Source organism: Chelonoidis abingdonii, chromosome 10 (genome assembly GCF_003597395.2).
Source record: "Chelonoidis abingdonii isolate Lonesome George chromosome 10, CheloAbing_2.0, whole genome shotgun sequence".
Classification (NCBI taxonomy): domain Eukaryota; kingdom Metazoa; phylum Chordata; order Testudines; family Testudinidae; genus Chelonoidis; species Chelonoidis abingdonii.
The window spans coordinates 32121723-32139966 of record NC_133778.1 but is presented as its reverse complement, the minus strand read 5'-3'; the positions used below and the strand labels follow the sequence as shown (position 1 = coordinate 32139966).

General features: G+C 41.5%; 1 protein-coding gene across 1 annotated transcript in view; it reads left to right on the top strand.

The window, feature by feature from the left end:
• The first annotated feature begins 10020 nt into the window (after positions 1 to 10020).
• Positions 10021 to 18244, top strand: part of ZNF804A (zinc finger protein 804A) — a 251711-nt gene continuing 243487 nt past the window's right edge. The window contains exon 1 of the mRNA XM_032768211.2: positions 10021 to 10188. Within this exon, the coding sequence (XP_032624102.1) occupies positions 10078 to 10188 (111 nt within the window). The 5' untranslated portion in view covers positions 10021 to 10077. The remainder of the gene's footprint in view (positions 10189 to 18244) is intronic.

The following is an 18244-nucleotide window of genomic DNA, read 5'->3' as shown; positions in this document are numbered from 1 at the left end:
AAAGTTTGTATCCAGATCCAGGTCCTGATCTCAGTTATGTGGCTGACTCCTACATTTAAGGGCCCACTAAGGGCACTCTGTTTCTGTGCTGCCTTTGAGGTATTCAGCTCTATTGTAATCTTAGAAATGGCAGTGACCTCACTGGCTCATTATTTAGTTAATTTTCTTTAGCAGAAATGCGAAGCATTGAAAAGGCTGCTTGGTGCCTGCTAGTTCATGATTTACAGGCTCAGTGGCCCACTGCTTCTGAAAAGACTGACGGTCCTGACGTGGATATTGTGCTAGCTGGTGAGTCAGGTCTTTCCACATTTGAGGGAGTTGCTGGGGGCAGCAGAGAAGGTAACTTTGAGGAAAGTTCAGAAGTTCTCTGGCTTTATTGCATTTACCTGTAAAATCATTGTGGCAGGACACACCTTATACTGAGTTTTATGAAGCACAGCTGGGATCACACACTGTCATCACTGTATCCAGTTCATTATGCAGATCAGGGAGCATTTAGACATTTGTCATACATAGTAGGCATTTCTGAAATAAGTCAGACTGACAATAATCAATGGCATATTGTAAAATTAAACAGTAATAAGTCACCAAGACCACATGGTATTCACTCAAGGGTTCTGAAGGAACTCAGATATGAAATTGCAGAACTACTAACTGTGGTATGAAAGCTATCACTTAAATCAACCTCTGTACCAGATGGTTGGAGGGTAACTAATGTAATGCTGACTTTTTAAAAAAAACCTCCAGAGGAACTGCATGATGGTAAGCCTAACTTCAATACCAGCCAAATTGGTTGGAACCATAGTAAAGAACAGAATTATCAGACACATAGATGATCACAATGTGTTGTGGAAGAGTAAACATGGCTTTTGTAAAAGGAAATCATACCTCACCAATCTATTAACATTCTTTGAAGGCATCAACAAACACGTGGACAAGGATAATCCAATCAATATACTTTCAGAAAGTCTTTGACGAGGTCCCTCACCAAAGTCTTTTAAACCATCTAAGCATGTATGGGACAAGAGAGATGGTCCTTTCATGGATCAATAATGGTTAAAAGAGAGGAAACAAAGGATAGGAATAAGGGTCAGTTTTCACAATAGAAACTGGTTCCTCTGGGCAGATGCCTATTATCTAAAGCAATTATGTTTCAGTGGTTAAGCATGTAAATCAACAACTATCTTTTGTTAGCCCTTTGCCACGCACCTTTGGACATTCAGTCCAAGTTGGATGCAAAAGCACAACAGAGGAGACAAGTAGCCCCCACATTTAAAGTAGAGTTTACAATTTGGTAAAGCCACATACAGAAAATGCAAAATCTCATACAGAATTTATAAATCATCACCACGTGTAAACTGGTCATAATTTATGTCACTTGGGGACAAGGTTTAAAGAAGCAATTTATTGACACTTTCAATGACTGCTTATTGGAGCAGTTAGTTCTAAAGCATTTGAGAGGATAGGCTCCTCTCAGCTTAGTCTTAAAAAAACAAACCAACCAACCAGCCAGAGCTGGTTCAAGAGGTAACTGTAATTGAACCTCTGAGTAGTAGTATCTACTTACTACAGAAAGACTGAGGGAGAATTGTTGAATAAGGTGGACTGTTAAGGGATTAAAGAGGCAATGAAGGAGGATAAAGACTATACAGAGAAGCTAAATGATTTCTGTGAATAAGTCTTTATCATAGAGGATGTTAGTGAGATACCCTTATTCTTTTTAAGTAATGAAGTTCAAGAATTGTCAGAGTTTTGAGGTATCAAAAAAAGGAAGAGTTGGAGCAAAATAACTAAAGGTATGAATTTCAACAAACTTAGTTATTTCAGTTCCATTTACTTCCAGTTACTGTGCAGACAAGCCCTAATTAGTCTCAGGTTAAGAGGTAAAATACTAAACTTGCTAAGAGGCAGAAAACAAAGAGCCAAATCCTGCAAAGATTTACCCATTTAAGTACTTATATGAGTAGTCACACTGAAGTGAAGTAGAATTACTCACATGGATAAATCTTTGCAGGACTGGGCCCAAAAAAGTAATAGGAAATTATCATTTTTGTACATGGCAAAATGTCATCTATAGGGTGCCCAAAAAACTGTTTTTATGCTCGTATAGTTGAATATATTTGTTAATGATCTGGAAAACACAGTGAGCAGTGATATGGCAAATTTCATAGATTACACAAAATTGTTTAAATTAGCCAAGTCTAGGGAAGACTTTGAAGAACTCCATACACAGCTAATAAAGCTACATAAATGCAGAGCATGTGAGGCAAAATTCATTGCTGATGAATGCCAGGTGATGAAGCAGTAATTTGAAAGGATCTTACATATACTGGGTTCTAAATCTCACTGTGTCAACTCAGAAAAAAAAGTCTTTGTGTCATCATGGACAGTCTAACAAAAATCTCTGCTCAGTGTGCAGTGACAGCCAAAAAAGTAAACACAAAATTAGGCTTTATTGAAATAATACTGAAAATATGATAATGAATCATATGATTCATTATTTTGAATCACTGGTGTTATCCTTACTCTGAATGCTGTGTTTAATTCTGGTTACTCCCTCCAAAAAAGAAATATGGCAGAAATAGAAAGAGATTATTCCTAAATGGAGCAGGTATGAACGTGACTGTAGGCATAGAAAGACTTCTGTATAAGGAGACATTGTAAATATTGGGATTGATATTTTTAGAGAGAAAATGACTAATAGGGGAGAAGTGAGAGGTATATAAAATAATGAATAGTATAGATAACAATAGTGTAGAAAAGGTAAACTGAGCAGGTCTCTTTAACCTTTCCCTTAGAACAAGGAAAAGGGACATGAAATGAACTTAAAAAAAAAAAAAAGAAAAGAAGGCCTAATGGAAGAAGTTAGTTGTGAGAAGGAACTGCAAACTAGGATAGGCCAATGGAAGGAGGCTGTTTTAAATAAGGGGGGGAGCATAAAAAAAGGCATATCCTTGTGAAGGGGACAAACAGATCCCCTAGACTTTGCAGTATCCTTGGGCTGGTTCCAACTCCCACTGAAATCCATGGGAGATTAATGGGAGCTGGATTAGAACTCTTATGAGTGTTGAACAGTTGCTAATGTCTACCACCATTGGGTGCATTTACGTGGTTGGTGAAATGATTTCTTGACGTAAAGCTATTTGGTATTCTGTAGTTTGTAACATGCTTTGATAACTATTAAGCAACATGAAGAATATGTTTTTACTAAAGAACAAATTGTATTAAATTATGCTTGGATTATTTATTAAATGAAGAATGTTGTTAAATATAAAACGGCAGAATATTGAGCATTATATTTGTCACAGATAGAAAAACTAACCACTGTGTGTTGATTAATACAATTCATTCATTGCGTTATAGTCCCATCACCTTCCAGGGATTGTCACAAATCCATCTCCTGTCTCTGGGTGCTAGGTTTGCATTTGCAGTTTTGTAAGAATTTATGTGTTCCCACAACTCCTTGCAGGCTATTCTAATAGAATAGGGAGAATATAATGGGGCATTGGATGGCTATTATCAGGTCTGATACTCTTATGAAAACGTGAAAGACTGCAGATTGAATAAGACAGAATGAAGTAGAGCATCCAAGACAGTGAACTTTGGAGGCAGAGTAGAACAATGAGATGGAGGGGGGGGAAGGACAAAAGGGAGAAGCTTCATGGTTTGTAGGAATCATGGACTGATAAAAGGTTAAGGACAGAAGAAAAGGGAGGGAAAGAGCTAAAAAGTGTGTGGTCAATAATTGAGGAGATGGCAGACACTTAGGAAGATGAGTGAAACCAGGGGTGGGAAGACAGATATGTGGGGGAGGGGAAAAGAGATAAGTTGGGCAAGAGAACATGAGGAAGCAGCCATTCAGGAGGAGAGTCTGACTATTGAGTTAATTAATACAACTAATAGTTGAGCCTGGGGAGGAGCAGAGTTTGACAAGAGAGGTGACTGTGAAACTGAATAAAATTTTGTCCAACACAAGGTGGCAACCTTACCTTCATCACCAGCAGGAAGTGTCATAGCCTTCCAGATATTCTTCTTTGTTACAGATCACAGTATAAATTGTTCACAGATTTGGGTGTATGGAACAGGCCAGTTATTCACAACCATGATGAAAAGTTTACAATACTTTCTGGAACTAATTCTGGTACACAAGGAACATTGGTATGTCTGCCAGAAAGTCTGAAAACATTTCACTCTACTGAAAATGGATATTTAATAGGAACATAGCATTTACCATACCTGATCAAACAGTGGTCTGTCTAATCAGGTACCCTTTATCCAACAGTGGTCAGTGTCAGATACTTCAGAGGTACAAGATTCCCTGAAGATTCCCTGAAGATTCAAGATTCCCTGAAGTGGGCAATTATGGAATAACTTGTCCATAGGGGAATTTTCTTTGTAACCCCAGGCAGAAGTTGGTTGGCCCACTATTAACGTTGTATTTAGAAGTCCAAAACAATTTTTTGTTCTGCTCAGTCCCTGCCAATATTTTTCTTTGCCTTATTCCAAGGAAAGTGATTGCATAGCCTTCCTAGTTCTTTTCATTTTTGTTGTTCTCCTCTCTGTCTATTCATTGTTATCTTCTTAAATTTATGGAACTTTTAAAACAGCAATTATGTAGGAGTTGTTGTTGATATGAATTGGTAGAAAGTACTACCGAAAGTTAGAATCGCTATGAAAGGAATAATAAAAGAATGTTGTAACCTTATGATGGTTAATTAGATAACCCGAAGGTGTGTCAGTGTAGCTACAAAACAACCTTCTCCAGTCACTGCTGAAGAGAGCAGAGTTTGGCTTAAAACGTTAAGATACTGTAGAACCATTAAATGAACAAGGGAAATCAGTTTTGTCTCAGTGATTCCTATTTTACTTACATGCTCCACAATTCAAGATATAATTAGATCTACTCTTTTATCCAGTCATTAAACTAGGATAACTACTAAGAGTTTGCATACAACCTCAAGATGATTTATTTGGGACCCAGAGACAGATACTAAAATAATGCTGTGATTGTGTATATTTTATATCAGGCGTTCCGTCCCCAGACTGTCCATTTTGTACATTATATCTATTTTTAATCCCCCCACCCCTACCCCCCCCCAAAAAAAATTCAGACCTGGAAACTTTAATTCACTTTTGCATGCACTGGAGGGAGGTATTATCTAATGGTGAGAGCAGAGGCTTGGAGTCAGAATAATTTTGTTCCCAGCTCTGCCTTTGACTTGCTCTGTAGGCATAACACTTGACATTTCAGTGTCAGTATACCCATCAGTTCTGTGGGAATCTTGTAATTCCTTCCTTCCATAGAGCTGTTGTGTCGTCCAATTAATTGATGTTTCCAAGATATTCTAACATCTACTAATAAAAGGCACTATATGAGTGCAAAGTATTATATGATATTGTATCTGTTAATAGTATACACTTTGAATCACAGGTCAGGTGGCTTCTGAATATTACTTTATCCTTGGATTTTTACCTCAGTGGAGTATCTGGTTGGTCACATATGACTGTGGGAGAGTTCATCTGAATGACATTGGTCAAAATATTATTTAGTTAATTAATGCTTTGTACATGTGCCTACACATTTTATTATGGATAGATTTTTATAAATCAGTAAATGTTTGCTCACTGCCAATCTAAATGGCCAATTCTTAATCATTTTACTGGTTTTTTTTTTTTTTTAAGGAAACAGACAGCACTTCATTGTCATTTGATCCCACCATCAACATTGTGGTCACATAAATATTAAATATAATATGTGCATTCTAAATTTATTAACAATTGCTAGGAGCAATGAAATCACTGAAAGCCAGACATTTATTTTCTTCCTGGACTTGTTTTACCTGCTTAATATTTTGTCATCCCCTTAAACTAGTCCCAATCCAACTGTATTTATTTATCTGTTAGAGTACATGAAATTTGCCCTATGTACTATCCATGTGCATAGTCAGTTGGTTTCAGTTCTTTGGTTCCCAAGCATAGCCTGATGATTATGGAAAAGAAACAGAAAAAGCAATTGCTGACAGCTACTATTAATGTGCTTGGATCAAGTATTTAGGAGTGGTATGACAAAGGCCCAGGATCATTTCTACCATCAATAACATATTAGTTGACACTAAGGGTAAAGCATGAAGAATTCAGCAGATTCCATGGAACATTATAGCCAGCATGGCAGCCAGGAAGAAAAGCTATGAAGATCATGAAAATTTGTGAAAGTAGAGTCATAGTGATAACACAATTATTTTAAGTGTTGTGTTTATTGCCATACAACTGACACACTTTACTGTTGTAAACTATTGCTTTCAGTAGTTTTCAATGGACAGTTGATATTAGCACATCAATATTTTATATCCGTGTCAGTGCACTTGGTAAAAGTAACTGAAACAAAACTACACATCTTTCAGATGCCTGCCTGGACATGATGTAGAATTCCCATACCGCTTCTATATAAGAAATACCCCTATAAGGATTCACACACAATCTTCTAACATCGTCTCTTCTCCTGTGATGTTCTCTTTTCCTGCCTCCTGCCACTTCCTATAATTTATTAATACTTATTTATTATTTATTTTGTAGTAGTTCCCATAGGCCTCAGTCATGGTCAGAGCCCTATTGTGCTATGCTCTGTATAAGCAGATAAGAAGACATCGTCCTTGCCTTAAAAAACTTGCAGTCTAAACTTCACAACTGGCATTGTGTCTTCAAAACAAGGAAATAATGCAAACAATTTTCTGTGGCAAGATATCTTTAAGGGACCAATCCTGCACACCTTATTCACATCAGTAGTCCTACCAAAGGCTAGGTTTGGGCTAGTGTGCTGTGATACTAAATCTACTAACTATTGATTATGGTGAGGTGGCTCCAAACCCATATTATTTTGTAGTAATCTCGCTACTTACTTCAGGGGTGTGTGTGTACATGCACATAAATAGATTTTACTCTATATTTTCTGGCATATTCCTGTAAGTTAGTAGCAAATTCTGACAAGTCTCACCTGTCACAATGTCCTACTTTCATCATTTGATTCATTGGTGCAACAGCTAGCAAATTCTGATGTATGACTGACACCTGCCAAAATTTACTACCTACTGCAAGATGAGAACTAGAGAAGATAGCAAATTCTAATAGGAGGAAGGATCCTATCATAAATTGTTGCCTCCTGTATCAAGGATATAAATGATAAAGATAGGAAATTCTGACAGGAAAGTGACACCCATCAGAATTTCCTAGAAGCAGCTTCCTTATTTTCCAACACAAACTGATAAGATCATCATATTTTGCTGCCAGGAGCAAATGCTGGCTGGGAGGCATTTTGTGATATTACATTGTAGTTCTGAGTTAATTCTTTTTGCTACAATTCCCATTTTCAGCAATGGAATCAACCTTATGCCACAAAAACCTGACTCCTAGCACTAAACAGTGAATGTAAAGTGGACTGAAAGGGTTATGGGGGCCCCTAAGAACATCTTAACACTATGTGTAATAAAGGTGCAGGTGGCTGAATCCACAGGAAAAACCAGGTTTGGTTTTGTGACAGTGTTGAATTGTTTGCATGCAAGATATGTTTTATTGCTATAACAAGGAAAGAAGTATTAGTTCATAAATGGTAAGAACTGTTGATAGGTTTTAAATATTGGCTACATTTGGGGAAGATAAATAATATATACTGTCTCTTAATTAGTGTTTTTCTCCCATAGATTTTCCAACTACTTTATAAGTGGAGGGTAAGTATTATATACATTTTAAAGTTGAAGAAAGTGACTTCGTGGTGATGATACAGGTCTGTCACAAACTAAGAATAGAACATAGGTGTCTTCATTTCCATCCTCATTCCTTAGCAACGAGACCACAATGCCTCAGAGTCAGAGAAAACCACATAATTAGACGTTCACAGCTCAGTGGGATATAATATCTGCAGTTAGAAAAATAAAAACAACACTGTGAAGTGCTAGAAGAGTGTTGCAATTTAATTTGAAGTTTTCAAGGAAACTGTAATCAACAAACTGATGTGGTTTTACTAGATTTAAAAAAACGAACCACACACTGCATCACCCATGTCCAACCCTAACTAAACAGTCGGTGAGGTGGAAGTTTTGTAAACATGGTCTTTATTTTAAAGATTCCCAGACTCCCCCAAGCGGATAACTAGAAAATATATCAGCTGAGTGTATTGAAAGACTCCTGTCCGTTATCAGCAGTAATACACGAGCAATGCCCCCTCCAAAAAAAAAAAAGCGGAACTCCGATCTATGACAAGTTTTCCCCTTACCTGCGCTGTACTGAGTGTTCTTTTCAAGGGAGCAAGATTGTTTTCCTCGCCCAACGTGTTTTTACGACCCTTCCCTTATTTAATTTCCCGTTAACAAGGGGGCGTCTGATCGGTCTAGGAAGCCTGGATCCGTTTGTAGCCGGCTATAAGGTAACACTTTGCTAGTACTTAGAATGGTCTCAGTTTTGTGGAGCGAGATGTCTGGTATCTATTGTGTATTTAGGAAGTGATTGGCATGGGAGTAGTAGGAGCATGGACCTAGGCTTCGTTTTGTCCAACTTCAGTGATGCCGTGAGTGACTGGAAGTGTATAGGGATTTTCCTCAATTCTACCCCACTGGGGGCGGGGCGGGACACAGGAGAACCCAGAGGGACATTTGCCCTATGCTCAGGCCCAGACATCCTTCTGAAATCCTTATTAACCAATTAAGGCTGCCCTGAGAGAGAGGGGGAGAAAGCTCTCGCTACATGCACTGCAGGAGTAGTCCCCAGGCTGCCCGCTGGCTGCTATTGATCCCTGTAAGTGCCTGCTAATGAGTCCCGTATAGACTCCCGAGGAGCCAGAGGGGAGAAAAGCAGCACGCACGCGGAGCGCCCCCGCCCCGAGCCGAGCCCAAGGGGTGCCGGGCGTTGTGCCTGGATCGCCTGCCCGGGCCAAGCGGTCGCGGCCTGAACAAGGGCCAGCCCTTCTTCGGGGCTCGCTGGGTTGGGGGAGCCATGCCCCTAGTCCCCGGTGCTAGAGCTGCACGGGGCGGGGAGGGGCCGCTCAGGGAAGAGGACGGGGCAGCGGCGGCGAGCTCCCTTGTCACCTGCAGCTGCTAGAGGCGGGGCTCGACAGAGGCAGCAGAGCCCGGTGCCAGCCCGCTCCTAGCGTGACGGGCGAGCGGGGGGAGAGGGCAGGAGGGTGGGGCCCCTGAGCCCTGCTCTGGCTGGCTGCCCTGTCCACAAATCCCGGACTAACCAGACGCTAGATTAGAAAGCGTGTCCCACCCCTCACCCCCCGTCCCCCGGGTCAGAGCCCTGCCCGTGCCCGGCGGAGAGCAGCGGGGCCGGGAACACTCCCGGGGGGAAGCCGCTGTCTCAGGCTGGGTTGCTCCTGGGCCAGGGATTTGCTGCAATTGATGCGAAGCGTTCCCAGTCAGCCAGGGCCGGGAGCCGCCTCTTCTGCTTCCACTTTCCCGTCCCCCCCCCCCCAGGTTTCCTTCGCTCCTTCTCCTTTACCTGCGCTGCGGCCGCCTGGGTCTCCCGGCCGCCTCCCGCTGCGGCTGGGGAAGTGGGGCCGAGACAATAGCCCGCGGCCGGGGGAGGGGGGTGGGGGGAAGGCGGCGTGTGACAGCTGTACTCTGACAGCTCCCGGGATCAGCCTAGTGGCTCCCTGCCATTGGCTCAGTGCAATGGACCGGCAACACTGCGCGGTATAACAACACTATGCCTGTGAGAGGCAGCAGCTCAGACTCCTTCAGCAAAGCCGCTGAGATGCTGCTGCCGCCGCGCCGCCTCCTCCTCCAGCCAGCGCTGCCCTGAGACCGCGGGAGACTCTGGACCGTGCCCCCGGGAGCCTGCAATTCCTGTGTGTGTCTCTCCCGGCCCCCCTCCACGCCGCGAGGGGAGGGGGACCGAGCTCTGCCAGGCGGAGGAGTTGGGCGGCTGGGTTAACTGCCGAGATTAGCCGGAGGTGGTGTACATGCCGGTGGGGCTTTGCTTCCTCCGGGCCCCTCAGCACAGAACCGTCACTCCGCCCGCCCTGGGTCTGCCTGAGCTGCCGGCACAGGGGTGCATGGACGCGGCTGCGGCGGAGGCGGCGGCTGCCCCATGGAGTGTTACTACATTGTCATCAGCTCCACGCACCTCAGCAATGGACACTTTCGCAACATCAAGGGAGTTTTCCGAGGGCCCCTCAGCAAGAACGGGAACAAAACTCTGGTAATGTCTCCTTTTCTCCCCCCACCCTCATTCCCAGCAGCGGCTCGACGTGCGGGTTGCTAGGGCTGGGCTGCCATTGATGCAGCACGCGGTAGTGCTGGACAGTTCTAGGTAGTGTGTGGCTGGCGCCTGTGGGGTAATGGGGACCTGGTCGCATCTCCAGTGGCACGGGTGGCTGAATGGCTGTTTCTAGAGCACTGAGACTCCCTTCTTGGGTTAGGAGTTCCCACTACTTTTACATATTCACTCGGACTCCCGGTGGACAGAACTTTAGTCACCCAAAAGAGTTCCCTGAATGTTCTTTCAGCTTTCTCCGATTTGGGGTCTGTGAATAGGGATCCCTGATACCCAACCTGGAAGGAGCATGCAGGCTGCATGGATGGGTGAGGTGTTACTTTCAGTCCTTTAACCTAGGATTGCAGATTCTTCTTTACAAGCTGGAAGCTTACCTGGTGAGGCTCCCAACACACACAGTTCAGTAAAGTGGTGTGGATCTCCAGTCTGGAATCGAGTATGATAGGTGATTTCATCTATCCCAGATGTCTATGCCAGTTAGAAAGTCTTTGGTTTTTAGAAAGTAAGGGAAGAGACGGGAAGAAATACTTGTTTGAGGCCTGAACTTCCTGAGCAGGGAGAGTCAGTTGTTCAGGAATGACTTCAGAATCAATCTCATTGGTAGTACAGACAGGCTTAAAGGGTTTTAACAGGAACTGCTTAGGAGTCTTAGTTCATAGCCTGTGTATTAAGATTATATTTATATAAAATGTGCAGTACTTCATGTATTGGTTCGGCATCTCTTCAGTTCCAGTAGTTTTGTTGACATGTTTGTGCTCACTGTGTTTTGGTTTGTGGACTGAGTGAATATGAAGCCTTATAGTGTGTATGGAGATTGGAAGGATGAAGTCCCTGCTTACAAGTGCCACAATGCCCATGACAATATGGGTAATGCAGGAACACTAGAGTTAGTGAGTTACTTCATGTAACAGCTCAAGGAAAATGAACCAAAGTATAAGCAGATGTCTGCAGGATACCACAGAACTGGAAGTAGGACTTCAACAATATTGTTTATTACTCTCTTCCATCACCTTATTCTAAATTTCCTTTTGTTAAAATGGAACAGCACTTGTTCACTATATACTTTCCTGGAACGCATGACCTGTATTAACATTTGCTAAAGTTGGCAAGCTTGCAGCTTCTCCCAATAAAGAGATTAAGACAAGCTTTTGAGCCAAGTCATAAAAATAGTAACTACTACAAGAGTATCTGAAACTGTCTTTGGTTTGTCCCAAACTGAAGGGTTTCTGATGCTGGAAAATTGATGCAAGAGTTATTTCAGTGGTATATACTTTACTGTCTTCTTTATTAGGGAAGTATCCTATTCCTTGAAATTAAACAGATAATGGCAGAATTATTGTGATTGCAGGCAATACACATATTTAGTGGCCATGGCTGCAAAATCAAAAATCCAGTATAGAAATGTTTGACAAATTGAAAATCTGGTACATATATATTGCCTATATTAAACTGACTATTGAGCTATGGGAGGAAAGATGTGTCAGGCAAGATTAATTGATAAAAAGTCTGCTACAACTTTTGAACTGTGTGTTTACAGAATAATACCTATAATTTATACAACCATGGTTGTACTATAGTCTTTTCTCTTGAATATCCGACAACTTCCTTTGTAATGCTTATGTAATAAAATAGCTTATAAAATCAACAATTCTGTTTATCTTAAATTCAAGTAATTAGTAACTAAAATAATGTTGGAAAGAAAGCATATGTGTTTAATTTAGTAATTTCTAATGAAGTTAATTGCATAGAGTTTCAAACATTTAGTTGTTTTCATTCTGAAAGTAAATGTAAAGTTACACTGATATTTGGCAAGATACTCACATATGAGAGAACTAAGTAACAAATATGCTATTTATTAAATGAATTGCTATTAAAGAATTTAATGTAAAACTTTAAACCTAAACTATCCCTTTCATCATACTCAACTTGGAATATAACTGTAAAATAATTATCCAGTAAAAATATTCCTAGTTTTTTTAAAAGGAAAATTAGATTCTTGATTTCAGATTCTGTATTCTTCATAATAAATTCTTTAAAATATGAAACAAATGACATAAAGTATAGATACCCAGAGTAATATTTTCTCTGAGTAATTTCAGATTAAAATAATATTTAGCTGTGATCTAATCTTGTTTGTGTCTATAAGAAGGATTTTTAAAGTTCATTTATATTATTAAGGAATTAAAGCACTATAAATAAGGAAAAGCTGCAATAACTCTGCCTCATGCGCTGAACAATACTGTACATTTTACTCAGTTTCTGTTTGCAAATCAAATATTAAGTGATTTCACAGAGAATCAATCACTTTGAATATAAACAGACTTCATTAACATGTTTTAATGTTTAATGTAAATGTTTGTTTCAAGGCAAATTCTATATTATGGCCTTGGGAATTTTCATAAGAATACACTGTCTTCTATTGTAGTCTGATGTCCACTTCTCCCATTCCTGCCTACCCTCCTTAAATATGATGGGATGGACACAATCCATTTTTAAAATCTAAAGGATACAGCTAGTGTAAGCAGAGCTGAAGCATATGCCTTTCTGTTTTGCTCTAAGTCATTCCGTTCATTGTAATTTACACCTCGAACTCAAAAGCTGTAGTTGCCAACCCTCCAGGATTGTTCTGGAGTTTCCAAGAATTAGAGATTAATCTTTAATTAAAGATTTTGTCATGTAATGAAACTTCTAGGAATACATCCAACCAAAATTGGCAACCCTACCAAAAGCAGATTGTTAAAGTGACGGTTTCCTTGTGAGTTGGGGAGAACACTAAAGCAACTGTTTATATAGTGTTGAATCATTTCTGTGAAAAAGTTGGCATATATTACTTTGCCTATGCCCTGCAGGGATTGATTATAATATTCTTCAAGAAACAGGAGACTATATTTGCTAAAGTTATCAAAGACATCTCCCAAAAAGCAGGAAAGGGAGGCACACACACAACAGAAGGAGTGGGAATGGCTTTTTATCCAGTTTTGTGATATTGAAATAATCTGATTGAGTGGGATGTCAATAACTTACTTATTTTAACCCACCTGCTGAACAGAGTGGAAGGGCCTCAGAACAGCTGCTGGAAGGTTTTTATTTTGGAGTAATTTGTTCCACTGGCCAATAGGGGTCACTGCTGAGCAGAATTTCTTCCTGCCTGCCTGCTGCTCTACCTTACCCCTTGCAGATTCATCTGTTTCCTTCTGTTCTCTGCTGGACTGCATGGCAGAGTGAGAAGGCTGCCGAGAGAGCTGAGATCACTAGTGACCGTCCCCCCCTGCTCGCTTGGGTGAAAGGGAGAGGCAGAGAGACTACCCTGTGGATGTCCACTTTTTGTGGAGCACAGGAAGAAAATCTCCCCAGGGCTTCCTCTGCTCTTCTGGTGGGACAGAAAGGCAAGGCAGAGCCTCAGAGCTTCTCTCTGCTTCTGGTTAGGGAGGAGAAGCAGAAGGGCCCTCCAGGGCTTCCTGTGAGGGTTAGATGGGGAGGAGAGATGAGGCTAAGAGTTACTCTACCCTTAGATAGTAGGGGAGGAAAACCTCACCTTCCCAAGTCTCCTCTGATGTGGAGAAGAGGCAGAGACACACCCCTTTGAGACTTTTGGTGGGGAAAGGGGGAAAGTATAGTCCCCACTTTCCTCAGTGAGCTGGAGGAAGAAGAAGTTCCTTCTGTGCCCACAAATGGGGCAGAGAAGAAACTCAGTTGCTTCCACTGTCACACTTCTGGGGTATAATCTTTTCCCAGCCCCCAGGATATCAGTAACTCATTTTGACAGATATGGCAGTTTACCCAATATAATTGAAAAATTGTACTGAATTAAGTTTAAGTAACTATGGAGTCGATTGTATTAAAAATGCAAAGTTTATGCGTTATTGTGGAATTGTATGCAACTTCTATAAGGGAAGACATGACTAGTGTAAACCCTGGGAAGTGTTATGCTCTTCAGAGGACTATTTGAAATAATTGTGCCAGATAAGAATGAACTTATGGGACAAATAAACATAGATGGGTTTCCCAGGAAATCTCTAGGGGGAAGTGTATACTAGTGTACTCACTCTGGTTATGCAAGAACTCAGACTTAAGAAGCTTTGTCCTGAGGAGAGGACTTTTGTCTGCTGATTACTTGTTCCCAGAGTCTCAATATCAAAGACTAAACTGTATAAAGGAAGGACTCTCAGACTCATGGGTGTGCTTATTCTGAGTGAATAGCTATTGTAAACTTGTAATCACAGAAAACCTCTTGATGAGGCTTGAAGTATTGATCAACTGCCAGTGTCTTTGTTGGAGTTAGGGTGATCTCTGTTAAGCTTATTAGAATGTGTTCTTTTATTTTTTTTTAATATGTTTTCTCTGTAAAGCTTTCACATTAAGAATAAATGTGCTTGCTTAGGTAGGGCTGCATGGTAACTTCTAACTGTGGGCAATTATGCTGTTTATAGCCCCTGACAGGCCTGTTTAGCTGTTTTACTTTCTGGGGAACTCACAGTGTAGGCAAGGAGCTGTATAGCCTGGAAAAACCTTGGTTATTAGAAAGAGAGTCTCTGCCTAAGAGGGCGATGGTTGAGGAGCTGGGAGATGCAGGTGCAGTTGCCTTGAACTGTGACACTCATATTGAGATTTTAGGAGAGGATGATGTGGAAGAGAAAGAAAGAAAGAAAGAGGATGTGATGGAGTAAACACTGAGAAGGGATGCAGGGAAAGTCAGAACATGGAGAAAGGGGATGGTAAGAAGGAACTAAGATAAGTTGAAGTGAAAGAAGAATGGATTTAATCAAACCAGAAACTATTATAAAAAATGAAATAGAAAAGGAAACCCCAAGAAAATATGTACAGGGAGAGGTGAGGTGGCGGATGTGAAGGAAAGGATAGTGAAATGAAGAACATAACCAACAGAGACCCAATAGGTTGATTTTTAAATGCAAATATGTTAACATAAAACCTATAGTAATGTTTATGGGTATGTGTATATGACATATATCCACAGGCATCTTTGTATATTCATATTCCTATGAGTGCCTGAGTAATATATTAACATATTTGGAACAATCTAGTTTTGATGAATCTTAGCCTCATTTAGTTTTAATCTGTGCCACTTGCATTGACATACATTGAAGGCAGAAGTTTGGTGGAAGAGGGATTCAAACTCGTTGTCTGGCTATACTGAAAGAAGGACAGAAGACATTTGATATGGGTTTAATCAGGCTGCAACTTTATTATTAGATGTCTGGGACCACCTGGCAGATAAAAGTGTACAGTGCAGGTAACCCCATGTTTATTCCATAATTATCCAGGGTGTGTTTACCAGCTCCCCATCTTTTTCCATCCAGGTCCCTCCAGCACATCCATTGCTGGGACCTTGTTGGAAGGTTCAGGTGGGCTATAATAGTGGGGGTTGGTTCCCTGCCTTACCAGTCATAGGAGTCCCTAATCGCTCTCTGTTCGCTCCTTTACCGAACACCTCTTTTTAAGTCCTTTTCCAAGCCATTTATCCGGTCATGGTATTCCTTTCTGATAGAGTACCGGTGCTGGAAATCCGCCACAGCAAGGTGGCAGCCATTAGCTTGGCTGCCTCCTCCCCAAATCCAGTCAGGTTCCCGGACACCTCCTAATGCTGCCTTTTATATCAGTCAAAAACATGACAGCATCTAAGTCTGAAAGGTGAACCCCATTCTCCCAAAACAATTCTGGTGCCCCATATACTATGCCAGGATGTGAAATTACTGCCCCTCCTAGGGTCCCAAGGAATTTTGGCCACCTCCCTGTTTACATACTTCCTTGCCTTGTCCACCCTGGGGGAGGGGGCAGGAGGCTCATGGCTCCTTGCCAGATCCTGCGTGGAAGCATGTCTGACCATGCAATGTTAACTCCTGGGGAAATTTCAAGGATCAGCCTCAAGTCCCTCCTTGCTCTGAGCATTAGTTCCACCCCTTTAAGCATTCCCAAATTGTTTTCCCCAAGGCGTACCACAATTTTATCTGGTGGCCGCTGACTGGGCCGCCTCAGCCTACTCCATGCAAAGGGAGGGTTAAGGCACCGGGCTGCCCCTGCCCTCATTTCCAGGGTGTGAGTCAGCGACCACACTGATCCTTTTGCAGCAGCTTTCACTTCCTCCCCCGCAATGTCATAAAGCACAGTTCCCTCCATCTGGCCATCCCTCTGAATTACCTCTCCCCCACCACTTAAAGGATCAGAGGGGTCATTCTTTGGAGCATAGCCTCTAAAATCCTAAAATCTAAATATAGCAAGTAAATTACAAAAAGTTGGGGAGGGAGTCTCTGGACTCTTTATTAGAGTTTATCCTTCTACACCTTACATCCTACCATCTGAAGCATTTGTTTTGGGACTATGTAGAATCTCTTTTTGATATTTATTCTACTGTCTATTACATTATAAACCTGTTCAAAGTACTTAAACAGTAGCTCATTTTGAGGTGGAAGAGGAGAATTAATTGATTGTTCTTTGCTGTTTGTGGGCCACAAGAGCTGTCTGAAGAGACAAACTTAAAAATGAAGAAACCCATACATGTGAATGTAATTAATCGAGGGAAAAAATGTTTGTTTTGGACCACCAAAATTTCTTGTTATAAAACACATTTATGTTTTGAAAGAACAAAAACTTTTGTCCTAATGAACATGATTCGTAGACCATTCCACTTGAGAAAAGTCAGCTCTACGAAACATAGAAATGTAACACATTCATACATGGAAAACATTTCAGATGCATCTTAAAATATATTCTTTAATTTGTCTTCCTATATTTACTCTTTACGCAAATTATTTGTTTAAACAAGGGCTTAATATTTTATTCACATTTTTCCTCTTTTTAATCCATGAATGAAGTCCTAATGTTAAATCACAATTTTATTACTAAAATAGACTAATCTCCTAATCATAGTATGAGAGGGGTAGCTGAGTTAGTCTGGATCTGTAAAAGCAGCAAAGAATTCTGTGGCACCTTATAGACTAACAAACGTATTGGAGCATGAGCTTTCGTGGGTGAATACCCACTTCATTGAATGCATGATGGAATCATAGAAGATTAGGGTTGGAAGAGACTTCAGGAGGTCATCTAGTCCAAACCCCTGCACAAAGCACGACCATCTCCAACTAAATCATCCAGACAGGGCTTTGTCAAACCGGGCCTTAAAAACTTCTAAGGATGGAGATTCCACCACCTCCCTAAGTAACCTATTCCAGTACTTCACCACCCTCCTAGTGAAACAGTTTTTTCCTAATATTCAAACTAGACTTCCCCCACTGCAACTTGAGACCATTGTTCCTTGTTCTGTCGTCTGCCACCACTGAGAACAGCCTAGCTCCATCCTCTTTGGACCCCCACTTCAGGTAGTTGAAGGCTGCCATCAAATCCCCCCTCACTCTTCTCTTCTGCAGACAAAATAAGCCCAGTTCCCTCAGCCTCCCCTCGTAAGTCATGTGCCCCAGCCCCCAATCATTTTTGTTGCCCTCTGCTGGACTATCTCAAATTTTTCCACATCCTTTCTATAGTGGGAGGACCAAAACTGGACTTGATACTCCAGATGTGGCCTCCCCAGTGCCAAATAGAGGGGAATAATCACTTCCCTCGATCTGCTGGCAATGCTCCTACTAATGCATGCCAATATACCTTTAGCTTTCTTGGCAACAAGGGCACCCTGTTGATTCATATGCAGCGTCTCATCCACTGTAATCCCCAGGTCCTTTTCTGCAGAACTGCTGCTTAGCCAGTCGGTCCCCAGCCTGTAGCAGTGCATGGGATTCTTCCATTCTAAGTGCAGGACTTTGCACTTATCTTTGTTGAACCTCCTCAGATTTCTTTTGGCCCAATCCTCTAATTTGTCTAGGTTGCTCTGGACCCTATCCCTACCCTCCAGGGTATCTACCTCTCTCCCCAGCTTAGTGTCATCCGCGGACTTGCTGAGGGTGCAGTTCATCCACCATCCAGATCATTAATGATCACAAGAGTTTAATTTCATTCAAGGAGAGGAGAAGCT